The sequence below is a fragment of the Narcine bancroftii genome, chromosome 1, assembly GCF_036971445.1.
Source record: "Narcine bancroftii isolate sNarBan1 chromosome 1, sNarBan1.hap1, whole genome shotgun sequence".
NCBI classification, from domain to species: Eukaryota; Metazoa; Chordata; class Chondrichthyes; order Torpediniformes; family Narcinidae; genus Narcine; species Narcine bancroftii.
The window spans coordinates 449,277,798-449,294,331 of NC_091469.1; the positions used below are offsets into that span (position 1 = coordinate 449,277,798).

The window sequence follows — 16,534 nt, forward strand, 5'->3', positions numbered from 1 at the left end:
GTTCATGAACTTAGAGATATTGTCCATTGTTTGTCTTTTCTTAATAAATCCAGTTTCGTCAAGTTTTACTATTTTTGGTACACAGACAGCCAATCTGTTTGCTCATAGTTTTGCTATTATCTGATTCCACCTGCATTGAATTCGCCCATCGTTATTGAATGAAGATCTACTGGGACCACTGCCTGAAGAGGGCGCACAAAATCAGTGAACTGGTGCGGACTCGAAAGGCCAACATGGCCTGTTTCCGCTCCGTAAATGGTTATATGGTTATGGTTATATGTGAACATCAAAGCAGTGAATCTGCCATTCATTGTCCATCCTAATTCCCTTGTGATCTGAGGGGATCAAAATGTGTGCATGAAATCACAACAAAGCCACAGCAGATAAAATTTACTTCACTGCAAACCATATATAATTTTTATGAAAATCCAAATAATTTGAGATCACCATTCCATGTACAGTAATTACCTGAATTCAATTTTTCAGCTGCGTAATTGGATTCAAACTCATGTAGATTGCCAGGATTCAAGTTTCAGGAATAACCCAATAGGTTGGCTCCTGTGAAAAAAAATTCTTTCATTCATTGGCCCCTTCTTTACGACACCACCATTTGTGTAATCTTGTCCAAAAATGGATTTAAATATTGATGGCGCACAACTGTTTTAATCATTCATAAATGACCAATGACAAGTTACCCTTTTACTTGCACAGCAAAGGAACTTGCTGATAGTGAACATTGAGATCATGTTCATTTGCCTCTGTCAATCTCACTGCTTCCAGGTTTCAAGCCTTAGATTGCCATTTCGTCTATCTGTTAGCAAATGGTCTTTGATAAAAGGTCCAGACCCAAAACATTGACCAACCATTTCTACCCATGGATGTTGTCTGATCCACTGAGTTCCTCCAATAATTATTTGTTTGCTCAAGATTCTGGTTTCAGCAGTTTGTGTTTCTTTTTATTCAAGCAAGGGCTGAAAAGTGTCAAATTAACATTTGGGTTAGAAAAATAATTATTAGAGCATCCCTAACTATACCCCAAATGAATGTCGTCATACGCCATTAACATCTTAGTGGGTGGTTGGGAGCTTCACCAATAAATAGACCTACCTAAAGAAGCTATATAAATGTTGTGGTCACAATATGCTGAGTCTGATATCACACTGCGAATGCTTCATCTCCGAACACCCCCAAGTTCTTTCCACCATCCAAAGACAATTCAGGGTTTTCATGGAATATACTCCACTTCTTTGAATAACTGCAGGTCCAACAACACCCAAGAAACTTGAAGTCAAAGCAGGCTGGTGAGTTATACATTCCATCCACCACTGAGTCACAATGGCCACATTTACAAAAATATTACTGTCACTCATCTTGGATCCTCCGTAAGCAAATCCTAAACTGCTAACAGCAAAGACAAGGGTTTCTGATGCATGGGACACCACCACAAAGTTTCATAGCATCTTGACTTGGAATTTTTTTTGGTCACTTACTCTAAATTCTGGAACTCTATGCAATAGCATTGTTTATCCTTATGTAAAGGACTGCAATGATTTAAATAAAGCAGCACATGATCACTTTCTAAAAGGCAATTAGGCATGATATGTATCAGTCATACAGAGATTTCAGAGAATTAAAGTCTGTGAATGAGGTGCATCTTATGCTTACCAATTCATCACCCACACTAACCTGCGGCATCAACTTATTTCCTGAAGTCAGGTCTTGAATGGCAAAATTGCACAACTCCAAACCTGCTGAAATTGACAAGCCCTGCCTGCCAAGAATGCTTACCTGCTGTAAGAATTGCCAGCAAACATAAAACTTTAAAAGAATTGAAACACTGAAGGATATTTAACACATATTTATATCCCTTGGAACCATTCATACCTGAATATAATCTTAGGTCCAGCACCCATATTTGCAGTGTAATTAGATAACTCCAATATCAGAGTATATTGATAATTATAGTGGTAATGTCCTCGTAAGGTCTGGGATTCCTTTTGATGCTCTGCTAATAAAAGTCACTTGAATAGTCATTGTGGTCTGCCCTGCTTGAAAGGTCAATTAAGAGCATAAGTTTTGGCTTGTTCTAACTTAATGCACATTTTTCATTTACCTCTGTTATCTTTTGAACCTATTCCTACTGAAATGCTAGGTAGAAACTTATCTTCCTGGTGCTCATGCCTATGTTGTAACATCTTCCAATAAGTTCCTGAAATTGCTCCAATACATTGTTCCTAGCAATACCACCTGAAGATGAGCAGATTCTGTTAGTGCACTGGTAATGCCCAACTTTACCTCAGCCCTACCTCTCTAGACCCATCAATTGCTATTAATATACACATTGACCAAAGTATAATATTGAATCAGCCAAATTTCTTTAAATAACTATGGGGAAGCTTGTAGTTATTGTGTATTCCTATTGTATTCGTCTAAGATCACACAACTTTCGAAGACCTTTTCAATCCAAAAGCAGGCTCCAGTCTCAATTCTTACTTCAACACAGTTCACTTGTTTCTATCCCCATAATTGTACCAAATTCTACTTGTCTGACCTAATCTGATGTGGAAGCCCTCATTTCATGATTTATACTTAATCTTTGCAATATTCTTCTGGCTAACCTCCCATTTATCAATCTCCATAACATTTGGAAGGATAGAGGTAGGAAAAAGGGATACACAGCAACATCTAAAATTATTTTAAAAATCAAGTATCCTGGATGTTGACTTGTGGAATTTTTATTCATATACAGTATATATTTTAGTGCAATATTTTATGCTATAAATGTAAGACTGTTAAATATTTATCCACATCATCCTCAGCCTTTTCCTGCACGATGCCATTTGCAACACCTTAATTTATTACCCACAATCCTCAATTCTTACAGTAAAAGATCCTCAACTGCAGTCATAATGAAACAGCTAATTTAGTTTCTTTAAAACTTGGGAAGTATGTGACACAAATTTAGAAGTAAAACATGAAAATCTGCAGACACCATGGCTGAAGTAAAAACACAACGCTGGAGAAACTCAGCTGGTCAAACAGTGTCCTTTATATAGCAAAGATACTTAACCAATGTTTTGGGTTTGAGCCCTTAATCAAGGTATGAACAAATGTCAGCAGGTGCCCAAACAAAATGATGGGGGGAGGTGCACAGTCCCAAAGGCAGGAGATAAAAGATGGTTAAGGGATGGAGTGCACAGCAGCAAGCAGGGGGAGGAGGGAATGTCTCTGTGAATGGAGAGGGAAGGGGGTGGAGGCTGGAGGAAAGAAGACAAAGGGAAAGGGAAGAACTGAAAGTAGGCTAGCAGAAACCAAAGGTCAATGTTAACACCATCTGGTTGGAGAGTGCCCAGAGGGAAAATTAAGTGTTTTTCCTCCAGTTTATGAATGGTCATGGACAGATGCGAGCATGGGGGTGGGGCGTGGAATTGAAGTGGTTGGCCACTGGGAGATCCCTGCCACTGATGGGGACAGAGCAAAGGTGCTCAGCAAAGTGATCTCCTAGTCTGCGCCCAGTCTCTCTGAAGTAGAGAAGGACACAAAGGGAGCACCAGATGCAGCAGATAACTTCCGGAGATACACGTGTTGCTTCACTTGAAAGGACAGTTTGGGGCCCCGAATGATGGTGAGGAAGGAGGTGTGGGTGCAAGTGAGACTCTTTCTGTGGCCACAATGGAAGGTGCTGGGGGGGATGATTGGTGGGGAGGGATGAGTGCACGAGGGAGTCATGAATGGAGTGGTCCCTGTGGAAGATGGAGAGGGGAAGATGTGTCTTGTGGTAGGATCCTGTTGTAAGTGGTGGAAATTACAGAAGATAATGTATTGAATGTGGAGTTTTTCCCCTACTGAAGGTGGAGAGGGATTTCCCCCATGGAAGGCAGAGAGGGAAGAGTCGTTTTACATAAATTTAGAATATTGTTTTCCTCTCCTTGTTCAGCAATCTTCTCCTGTCTCCATCTCATTTGAGGGTGATGATTTCAGAGGATGACCAAATTGATTACATATCTGTTTAAGGCTGCCATTCTCAACGGTGACCCTACGGCCTTCCTGGGAGGCCACAAACTGTTGTAAAAGTCTTATTTTCTTTTCATCTCACATAACCTAAATATTTTTAATTTTTTTTTCTCTAGGTGATAGGAAAGAAGTATGGAAAAAACAAAATTTGACTGCTTCACAGGGAAAGGGCCCCATCTACTTTGAGCAGAGTCCATAGCCCAAAAAAGTTGAGAATGTCTGGTTTAAAGTAATTAGGCTGATAGTCATATGGGATTCTAAACAAGGTCAGAGGGCTGATCATATCTGGGGCATCTACTGAGTCTTACACACGAATGAACACTCGTATATTATGCAGAAACCTTTTTTTGACAATGCCACTGTGAAGCACTTTGGCACATTTTAATATGTTAAAGGCACTATATAATTACAAATTCTATTTCTATATTAAGTTTTCAACTTGCTCAATCCGAAGTATTCATCCTTTTTTAATCCTTTAAGATACCAAATTACATACTATATAAACATATGATAATTGTGCAACTTGTAAGATATATGGAACAAAAATTAAACAGGAATTTCTTTAAACTCATATAAATATGATCATCTACCTTTTTAATTATTTAAGCCACTATGTATCAGATAACACAATAAATAAACATGTGACACATCCAGCAATAACTCGGTTTACATTTTAGACTCAACTTTGGCATCTCATTCTGTACAATTCAACCTTAAATCTACATATCCTAAAGAAGTTTTTAGAGTCACCCATTTAAAACCAAAAATTGTAGTCTGCATGAAAATGTAACTTGCAAAATACTTTCTAATATGTGAATGTATAATTGTTGAGTTCCAAGTTTGAACAGAAATGTGACATACACAGCAATTTAAAGCTAGAATTATAGAAGGGTATTTTAGTGTTTAGTTAACTGGAAAGGTTATCCATAAATGATTAAGAAATCTTTATCAGTTGATTCTAATCTGTTGGTTGTCATTGAAGCGATCTTTGTAATAGGTCTAATCTTTAGTGTCAGTAACGTAGGTTTTAAAAATTAAATGTTTTCAACAATTTAGAATTACATGCCATTCATCCTTCATGGACATCTGTGTATATGAAAGCTTACAAAAATCTGCTGCTATTAAAAAAAAAGATTTTTACTAAAACAGTCTGAAGCAGTAGTTTATGAAGAAACGAGTTTTTTACATCTGATACAAATTTACTCCTCTCTTTCAGCAATGTTTAGTTAGCTAGACTTACAGCAATGAAAATATAGTTATCTTAAAACATACCAACATTTGCAAGCCATATTAAATATTTGAGGCTGGGGTCAGGGAAAAATAGAAATGTGGTTCAAGACTGAAGTGTGAAACTACAAGAAAAAACATTTTGAGACTACGGTGGTTAGATTGTTTCTTGATGAATCAATCCTGTGAAAATTTGTACACGAACTCTAGCCCTCATTGATAAGTGTTTTTAAATCATATTTTCAAATTACAAGGAGCTGTGATAGTACAGTAATATGTTTTCCACATGGAGTTTGGATTTCAAAATTCTGCACGTCTACAACCGACTAAGCCTTGGGGAATTAGAGTTTGAAACATGAGCAAAGTGTGCAAACTGCAAAGTCAATTCTCAAATTTATACAAATGATTCACCAATTGTTTAAGATTGGCAAGAAGCAATCAAAGTCTTAGAGCACTGAGCAATATCCACCACAAAAACCTCCACTTCTGGCAGCAGGTGAATCCGATAGCCTAAGTTTACTGTTTTGATTTTCGCTTTCCCATAGGCCAGGCGTTTGAATGATCTTTTCAACAAGCTCTTCAAATGCACATTGCACACCATCACGCGTCTTTGCACTTGACTCTGCAAAGCAAGTGTTTAAAACAATTTGGAACAAACTTAGTCTGCTTTAAATTAAGAAAAACAATAAGGAGAATGGAGAAAACCTAAGAACATCAAATTCAATAATTGATCATAATTTAATCATGCATTATATTCACTTCAGATTGTGTAAGTAACTAACTTTCGAAAAATGCAAAGAAAACGTTGCCTATTCAGATGCATAATCATTAAATTACAACTAAAGTTAAATCAAATGAATCAGATTTATTGAATGTGTCTTAAAACCCAAATATACACCCAAATAAAAATGCATGAATGAAATGGCCAATTCCAAAAATATTCAAAAGGAGAACATTTCAATTTTAATTTAGAGATACAGCACTACAACATACCACCCAAATACATCCATCTGACCAATTAACCCCATACATCTCTGTAATGTGGAAGAAAAACAGAGCCCCTAGAGGAAACCCATGTGAACACAGGGAGAATGTACAAACTCCTGTCACCAGCAGATTCAATCCTAGGTTGCTGGCACTGTCATTTGTTCTTACTTTATTTTCAGCATTTGCCAATTTATTTGGCTAGCAGTAAATTATTTGTTAAAACACTTAATTTGGAAAAGAATAAAAGTTGCTTCCATGGTCAAATTTTTCTTAACTTTTTTTAACCCAAATTGAAAAACTGCTTTTGTCAACCTACCTATGAATAACATGGAATGTTTTCTTGCAAACTTCAACCCTTCATTCCTGTCCACTTCACGATTGTCCTTCAACACAATAATTTTGTTATTAACCAAAATTATCTTTATAATTTTCTATAAATGAGAAGAAAATCATATTCTAAGGTTGGAGAATTGGAAGAAAGCTGGTGGAGACTCTTCTTTTAACTTTGTTACATTACCTTGCGAGGTTCAAGGTTTAATTCTGTCATAGTTAATTGAAAGTTGTTAACAATCAATAGCTTGTGTTGCTTAACATTGAAAATATCCCAAAGAAAATAATAAAATCAAATGACGAACCGATCGAAGATTGGTGGAGATGTTGATAGGGTGGGGAGTGGACTTGGGGTAGAGTGCAACATTGTGTCGGTGAAATGGCTGACAAATGGCAGATGGAGATCAATATAGGTGATGCATTTTGGAAGCACCATGATACTAGGAGATTCACCATGATTAGTAGGGTCCTAAGGAGTATTGAGGAACAAAGGTATTTTGGTGTACAAGTCCAAAGATCCTTTATAGTGGCAGCACAAGTAAACAATGTGGTTAAGGAGGTATATGAGATGTTTACCTTCATTAGTCAGGACATTTAATACGAAAAAAAGGGAGGATATTCTGCAATTTTATAAAACATTGGTCAGACCTCATCTAGAGTACACCATGCAGCTATTCAGACAAGGAACATTTTAATATTTGTAACTTCTATCTCTGGAGCCAAACTCCACGCACACCAAAATTCAAAATCACTTCTGCTCCCCTTTCCTTGTTTATATTCTTCCACACGACTTTCAAATCTTGTCTAATGCTTCAAGCATGCTTGCCTGTCTGAGCACACGATAAGGGTAAAAGAAAATCTGATTAGCATGGATATCAATTTCTTGTGACATTATTTTCAGAGATGCAAAATCGAAATTGGTACATCAGAAGAATGGACAGAATTCCTTTGTCATGTTGAAAAGTAAAAAATTAACATCTTTTAAATATTACACAATGGACTTTTCAAACAAACATCTTAAATCGAAATTCAAACAATTTCAGAGGAAGAAATTAAATAGATTAAACAGATTCTCAGTGGAAGGAATACCTTCTGCCAGATACAAGGGAAAAAAATAAATAATTGCATGCCAAAAATTTCTAGAAGATACAAAGGATCGATAAGCATGCAGATGCTGGGAGTACAAACAATTTTCGCTTAAATGTTTACAAAGATCATCATTGCTTGAACGTGGACTGAAATAGTCCCCAAATAACTCCATTTAATTATCTGAAATAAGATTCATGTGCATTTATGTTTAAAAAGAATGGTATTGAAAATCCCAAATTATTTATTCTTACAGGCATATGTATAGTTCCATCATTTCAAAACGACAGGACTCGCCAGTTTGAGAATTGTTTTCTGCAGATGGATAAAATTTATTGGTTGTCCTTCATTTAATAAAAAAATTTATAATTGCAACCCCTCCATAAACCGTCAATGATCTCAATAAGGCTGAAAATTTAATTAGGCAGAACGGAATTATTTTTCAAGCTGAAAAACAACTATCTGGGATGTCTTGGAAGCAATTAACAAAATTTAACATCAAAATCACATCACAATAACAGCTTATCCACCTGAAATGATTGCTGAATTTTTTGCTGCACAGTTGCCTTCTCACCTATTTCCAGCATTTTCATTATAATATTTGATCACTCCACCAGTTTTTCCTCTTTAAACTTTTGGTTAGAAATTCACTTGACTTTAAATCTTTAAATAAAAGATTTAATTTATTTTTGTTAAAGTGTTATAAATCCAGCTTAAGTTTTCAACACTACATTCTTTAAACATTTTAAAATAGAACTGTATGTAAGCATGAATATTAGAATTTGTTAACATTAGAATATTTTGCTGGCATGATTTTATAACAAATTAAATGTAGGATTTGAAAACTTTTCATTCCTTTTTTACCAAATTATAGAGATTTGGGGATACAGTACAGGAACCAATGAAATAAATTTATCATTCCGAGTGATCACCATTAAATTAAAATTATGTTTGATCTTTGATCTAACTCCATCTATCAACTTTGTCTTAATACCTTTTAATATTTTTAGTTACTTGACATATGTGAAACTCAAATTTAAAAAAAAATAAATTGCATAAGCAACAGATTTATTTTCATAAGGAATTCCAATTTTCTGCCAACCTTGGTTCACTTTCCTAAGTTCACACTGACTGCTTCTAACTGCACTCAGTTGCATCTAACGTGAACATTTCCATTAATTCACATATTAGCCTTTTAAATTCCAGGGACTATGGTTCTGGTCAGTTAATCTCTCCATGCAATTTAACCAATTCTTAGAACCATTCTGGTAAATCTACATTGTGCTCACTTGAAGGTCAACACATTTTTTCTCAATAAGGCAATACCAAATTATCATCTAGAATTTTATAGAAGCAACAAATTTTGTACATTTAGGAAAGGAAAATAAACACTAAAAACTAATATTAATTAATATTCAACTGATTTTGAATGATTTATTTAACTCAAAATAAAAAAAAGACAAAGTCCAAAACATTAGAATGCAACTTTTAAAAGATTTAATGTATACAAATCTGCAATTAAAGTCTATACAACTATCGTGGATCATCTTGATTTACCTGAACATGAAAATCTGTGCATTCGTTGACTGACAGTACACAGACAAAATGCAGTGGTCTCCCTTACAAAGGGATTTCACTTTATTATTGTACTGTGCACCATCTAGTGGTTTTGGTCTATAGCTTACTGATAGAAGCACAACATGGGCAGGTGCCCTGAAACAACTGAGAATAAAATTGAAATTCCACTTTGATCCAATTTAAATACAAGTACATTACACCGAAGGCCAACTGTTTGCCTCTTGAGAACAGAGGAGCAAGGAGCCACAAGAAATACACTCCAATCCTACAATGGAAAGGGTATTTGAGGCAAAAAAAATGTTAGAAATATTCAGCAGGTTGAGTAATAATCATAGAGAGGAAAAGGCAGTCTAATGAAAGCTCATCAGACTGAAATAGAGGAAAGAGAAGCAAACAAAAGGTGCAGCCTGACTTTATTACGATTTCCCAGCTTCTATTTATTTTAAATTTCCAGTATCAACTGTATTTACTTTTGTATTTACAATGTTATTTAATTTTAATGGTTGCTGATTGAATTGTTTTCAAAGTATGGAATTACCAAAAAAATAACATTTATTTTAAAAGAAGCCTCAATAATAATGACTGCTTTAAATAATGTTTTACACATCATCCATGTTGTGTATCAGTGTGAACCAACTAATTCAATATTAATCACTTCCGTAAACCTATAATTAGATCAGAGCAATGGAGTTGGATAAAATGCTGAATTCTGGAGACTCATGAGGGATGAGTGGTAGCCTCACTTCTTTAGTTTGCACAGTACCAGAGCAGTGACTCCTTGAATCTGGGGAGGGGTGGTGGTGGGAGAAATATGTCAATTGCAGAATAGCTACATCATCCTCTTTCCCAATTACTCGGTGATATGAAACCAGCCATGCAGTACAACCAACAATCACAGTTGTGTAAAGAGCAGGAGTGTCAGAAATGGCACAGTGAATACCTCCCATTACACTTTTGACTTCCTGGAGAATATGTTTAAGTTGTATAGACTTAGGTGACATCTGTGCTCAGGCTTTCAGTTTTTCTCATTACCAATGAAGTCTACTGACTGGCATATTCACTGGCTTCATTTATATTCTGTCAGTCACCTCCTTCATTGAAAAAAAAACTCTTTGGCAGGGATTGTAGTCAAGTGTGAACAAAGAGAGGCTGGAAAGACTCAGTGCGTCAGGCAACATCCACGGAAAGAACTGTTCAGTCAATAGGCCCTTTTACAAAGTCAAAAAACGCTACTGCCATTAATGTGCCCTGATTGGCTCCAAGGTGCTGATTGCAATCCCTCTGGGGGGGGGGGGGGGGTCAGTGGCAGAATGCTGCGCTCCGTCAGCCAGCATGAATGTACTGCTATTGCAAGCGGTTAACTAGGGGCAGCTGATGATTTTGCAGTGACGTTGTCAGCCCACAACCCATCTTCACTCACTTCTCTCCCTCCATGACCCCCTCAGGGTGGGGGCTATCGGGGGCCATCAGGGCAAGGGCGGCCGGCATAGGCTGTGACCTGGCACCTCACTGGGCAGTTGGTCAGCGCCAGCGGCTTAATACGTGGCAGAGCAATGGCCACCTTCCCTACCCATAATCCCCCATGCAGCTGAAACCATTCTGAGAAATGCTGAGTGGTTCCAGTTGCATGGGTAGGGAAGACGGCCATTGCTCTGCCACTTATTTATGGCGGGCAGCACAGCCCCATCTACAGCAGCTCTGAATGAGGCACCAAGGCATAAAAGCAGCAGTGGAGCAACCTTTTAGGACTACTCCATGAAAAGGTAAGTTTAAAAAAATTTATCTGCCTCTGCAGCCGGCCTCAAAGCGGAAACCCAGCATGAAAACACCTTGCTTCTGGTCAGAACCTTTTATCGCCCATTGACCGAGCACCTCTCTCCATAAATACTGTCTCAACTACTGAGTTCCTCCAGCCTCTTCTTGTTCTCATGTACTTTAGCTGTTTGACAATGGACAGGAGAGTGTTCAATGAAGGATGAAGGAAATGAGCTGCAAATGATGGAGTTGGGAAACTTGAGGGATGCAAGATTGAATGAGGTTATAGACATGCAAACAGGAAAGTCAACAGATAGCGTGGCTTAAATATGGTTTTCTTCTATTTGATTACATGGTGAAAGCACCTTCCATTGGACCATTGAAAAATATTGATCTTCTACTAATAATAAAATGGTGATTAACTCAATTCAGATTATTACAACAAGCATGCAATATTATAACACTTACTTTATCAATTTTGTTTCCAACTAACATTTTCACAAGATCATTCTTTGTGCAATATGTCTCCAGTTCATTCAACCAATTTTCTAGCCGAATAAATGTCTCTCTTCTGGTCACATCGTACACTGAAATGAAATGAAAAAAAAAATCAAACTTATGAATGCAGCTAATTTAACCTTGAAAGCAAAGAAATTGTACATTAGGGTGCATGGATTGGACATAAGATAATACAAATAATTTTTACCCAGAATAACACCTTGCGCTCCACGATAATAGCTGGGAGTCAAGGTCCTGAACCGCTCTTGTCCAGCAGTATCCTGAAAACAAAAAAACATTAATATTTATTAAGAGGCAATTGAACTAAGTGTGTAGGTCGAGAAGGGTAACTATTTATTGGCTATTTATCTGTCTTTATCCATGACTTTCTCATTTACATTACAGCTCCAATTATCTGAAATCAGATTCTCCAAAATCTTCATTTATCCAAAAACTCTTTAAAATTTTGGATAAATGAGGATATCCAAAAAAAAATCCTCATTCATCCAAAATTTTTTGGAAATGAAATGACCTCATGTTGAAAAAAAATTCACCCAACATGAAATTAGAACGACGATTGTCCTAATTTCAGTTAATTCCCTGTCCTCCCTCTTTCCATTTCTTCTTTACCTTCCCCTATTGACTTTTCTCCCCAATTCTCCTTCTCAAACTGTGTGCCACTGTCTCCCAGCCACAAGCAGTCGGAAGAATCCCTTGTCCCAGCGTCATCAAGGAAAGCGGCCTCCCGGCAGCAGGGGGGGTGCCGGGGTCGCAGCAGCAGAGGGGATGTCGGGCTACCGGCAGGAGAAACATATAGGATTATGAAGGGTATGGATAGGATAGATGTAGGAAGGTTTTTTGAGCTGGCTGGGGAAACTAAAACGAGAGGACAGTCTCGTGATTCGGGGGAGTAGATTTAGGACAGAGATGAGGAAAAATAGTTTTTCCCAGAGAGTAGTGAACATTTAGAATTCTCTAACCAGGATAAGTGGTTGAGGCTGCTTCATTAAACATATTTAAAATTCGGTTAGATACAATTTTACATGATTGAGGAATTAGGGGATATGGGGAGAAGGCAGGTAGGTGGAGTTAGGTCATAAATTAGATCAGCCATGATTGTATTGAATGGCGGAGCAGGCTTGATGGGCCATTTTTGGCCTACTCCTGTTCCTACTTCCTATGTTCCTATGCTACCGGCACCAGAGGAAATGTCAGGCTCTCGGCAGCAGCGGGGTCGTGGACTCCTGGCAGCAGTAGGGATGTTAGGCTCCCGGCAGTAGCAGGGTCTCAGTGGGGAGGTGTTGGTGATCGGCGGCAGCCAGTATTTTTTTGGTGAGAATTAAATATTATTTTAATGCTTAAAAAGCCTTCCCTTTGTAAGTCTTTGAACAACAACAAACAACAAGTGATTTGCTGTTGCTACTGGGATGTCTTTAAAAAAATGACCAGTTCTCCGAAAAAAAAAGTTTATCTAACATAGACCTGGTCCCAACCATTTCAGATAATCGGAGTTGTATTGTATATGGTTTTCAGTATTAGTATTTGTACTCGCAACAGTCGGCCATCCCAAGGTGGCGTGGGCCCTCCTTCACTACCAAGAAAAAGACTGTGGTTGACACCTCGTGTGAGCTAAAGGAACCCTCTCCACTTCCATGTGGCGCCCAGCCGGCTGAGGAGTTATTCAGTGATGCGCTAACGTTACTTCTGGAAGCCGGCGCATTTGTCACCAAAAGTGGGTGTTCCCTACGAGGCAACGCGGCGTTCAAATAATAGTCAGTTTTTGGATCACCCTCGTACCGTGTGGACATCTCTTCATTTCGCAGAGCTGCCACAGCAATCGCTACACTGGTGACCCTGACGGTTCCAATGTCTTGGAACCCGCATCGAACACATCAGAATGCAAGAATCTGCTACTACTACAGTCGCAATGGCTGCGACCAATGTGGTGGGCGTGCACTTACTTCCCTCTGGGCAAACCAGCCCAGGAACTGGCTGCAAATGGCTGAGTCCCAGTTCCACATCAGGGGAATTGTCTCAGTGGACACCAAGTTCTGGCATGTCGTCAGTGCTCTGGATGCTGCCACTGCTGCCAAAGTAAGCTCGCTCATGGAGAAGCTGCCAGTGGAGCACAAGTACTCCCTAGAATTCAGCCAGCATAAGCATGCCGTTCAGATCTTAAAACATGCAGGGCCTGGGCAACAGGAATCCCTCTGAGTTTATGCATGAGATGGTGGGCCTAGTGGATGGGCATACAGACTGTTCCTTCTCTGAGGCCCTGTTCTTCTCCAAGCTGCGCTTTCGGACATGGATTTCAGTGTCCCGCACCTGGTAGCCAAGGAAGTAGACTGGGTCTTCTACACCTCCACGTGCAGCGCAGCCGCCATTGCGACCAACCTGCCAGAAACCCCAACAGTGGCCGTGGCACAGCAGCAACGCGATGGTGCACTGAGAAGCACAGCAGTGAATACTGTTTCTTCCACCGCTGATGGGGCCGGAATGCCCGTTAGTGCACCCCCCCCGTGCTCATATCCCACTACCAAACCTAACACGGCGACAGGAAACAGGCAAGCCGGCATCGATAGTGCCTCGGCAGTTGGCGCTCTGAAAGGCCTAGTCTACTTCAGAGACCAATGGACAAAGAGGGAATTCCTAGTCGACATGGGCGCAGAAATCAGCCTCGTCTCACTGACACAACCCCAAGAGCCTCCCTCTGCAAATGGCCTACAGATCCTCCATCTCGAGCTACGGGACCCACCTGTTCACCATTCACGTAACAGACATGGTCTGCCAATGGGAGTGCACAATTGCGGCTGAGGAACAGGCACAACTTGGAGCGGACTTATTATAGCCACACGAACTGCTGGTGGACATGACGAGATGCCGGTTAGTGAATGTTACCACGTTCCAATCTTTCACCCTCACCCGGAGGCAATGTTCCTTCCTGCCATTAGGGATCCATGTCCTGGACCGAGATGAATATGCCCACCTACTGGCCAGGTACCCAGCCTTTCTGTCTCCAAAATTCCATGGCTCTATCCCACCACATGGGGTGGAGCACCACATAGAGACCACTGGGCCCTCAGTGCACGCACAGGCCTGGCACCTCCCGTATGACAAGCTCCAAAAAGCCAAGGCTGAGTTCGTCACCATAATGGACATGGGAATCGCCTGCCATTCAAACAGCCCATGGGCCTCCCCACTTCACGTGGTGCAGAAGAACTCTGGCAGTTGGCACCCATGTGGTAACTACAGATGGCTGAATGAGGCGACAGTCACAGATACCCCATCCCACACATCCAAGACTTCGCCATGAGGCTACAAGGCTGACGAGTTTTCTCCAAGGTGAACCTTGTCAAAGAATACCACCAGATCCCAGTACACCACAGCGATGTTCCATAAACGTCAACCATTACACCCTTCAGACTTTTTGAGATCCTGCGGATGACCTTCAGACTAAAAAACGCAGCCCAGACATTCCAGTGACGAATGGACGTGGTCGGCAGGGACCTCGATTTCATCTTTGTCTACTTAGATGACATCGCCAGCCCCAATGCTAGCACTCACAGGATACATCTGACCCTCCTGTTCGACAGACTGCAGCAGTTCGGGCTCACGGTGAACCTGACAAAGTGCCAGTTTGGCTCAGAGACAATAGACTTCTTGGAACACCCCATCATTCCAGAGGGAGCCACGCCAATGCCCGACAAGGTAGAGGCCATTCAAAATTACTCCGTCGAGCACGATCAAAGGCCCGCAGGAGTTCCTGGGGATGGTTAATTTCTACCTTTGCTTCCTACCGGGAGCAGCCACCCTCATGCAGCCCCTGTTCGACCTTGTCAAGCTCGGCAACAAGACACTCTCCAGCGGATGTCAGACACCACAGAAGCCTTCCATGCCATAAAAACAGAACTGGCAAGGGCCAAGGTGCTGGCATGCCCAGACTCAACTTCTTCCCTGGCCCTTACAACAGATGCGTCAGACAGAGCAGTGGATGCAGTACTGGAGCAATGGGTTGACAAGCACTGGTGCTCCCTTGCTTTCTTCAGTAAGCACCTTCGAACACCAGAGCTAAAATACACCACATTCAACCACGAACTGTTGCCCCTGATACGGCATTTCTGGTACATGCTAGAGGGAAGGGTTTTCACTGCTTACACAGACCACAAACCGTTAACCTGCGCACTCGGCAAGGTCTCGGACCCATGGTCAGCAAGCCAACAGTGGCACCTCTCCTACATCTCAGAGTATACCATGGACATTCACGTCACAGGCAAGCCCAACGTGGTGGCAGACATCCTGTCAGACCCATGATTGCTACAACCTCATGAGGGCTCGACGTTACCCAGCTCGCCAAGAACCAGGTGGAGAACATGAACATCCAGGCCTACCAGACGGCCATCACCAGCCTGAAGGTCAGTGATTTCTGCCCTTCACTAGGAGGCCTGTCCTTGGTGCGACATCTCCACGTTTTCCCAGACCTATCCTACCCGTGACCTGGCAGCGGCAAGTTTTCGACTCTCCATAAGGTCCATGGTCCGCCTGTTGTCCGACAAGTTCATGTGGCATGGCCTCCGCCGAGACATGACCCTGTGGGCCCAAACATGCTTACAGTGCCAGTGCACCAAGGTACACTGGCACTCGAAGGCTCCACTCCAGACTTTAGAGCTGGCACAACGCTGATTTGAGCATGTCTATGTAGACATCGTCGCTTCTCTCCCCGTGAGCCAAGGAATGCGCTACTTGTTCACGACGATTTAGCATTTTACCCATTAGCCAGAGGCAATGCCTAGCCTGTGTGCGACACGGAGAAGAGTGCCAGGGCTTTCCTATCCACCTGTGTCACACGCTTCAGAGCCCCAACCCATATCACCTCAGAACGAGGGGCACAGTTCACCACCTCGCTCTGTTCCAACCTGACTACATTCTGCAGCAGTCAAGTACACCATGGCCTACCACCCCAACCAAACGGACTGGTCAAGCATTTCCACCGCCACCTGAAGACCGCCTTGAAAGCCCAGTTGCATGGCCTGAACTGGGTGGATGAGCTCCCATGGGTACT

The 16,534-nt window shown here is 40.8% G+C and overlaps 1 protein-coding gene across 1 annotated transcript in view; it reads right to left on the reverse strand.

Annotated features, from left to right (window-relative positions):
• Positions 1 to 2,719: 2,719 nt before the first annotated feature.
• Positions 2,720 to 16,534, reverse strand: part of rab18a (RAB18A, member RAS oncogene family) — a 107,018-nt gene continuing 93,203 nt past the window's right edge. Inside the window, exons 4-7 of the mRNA XM_069914541.1 lie at positions 11,684 to 11,756; positions 11,446 to 11,564; positions 6,545 to 6,611; positions 2,720 to 5,863 (exon numbers count right to left, since the gene is read on the reverse strand). Coding sequence (XP_069770642.1) covers positions 5,688 to 5,863; positions 6,545 to 6,611; positions 11,446 to 11,564; positions 11,684 to 11,756 — 435 coding nt within the window. The 3' untranslated portion in view covers positions 2,720 to 5,687. The remainder of the gene's footprint in view (positions 5,864 to 6,544; positions 6,612 to 11,445; positions 11,565 to 11,683; positions 11,757 to 16,534) is intronic.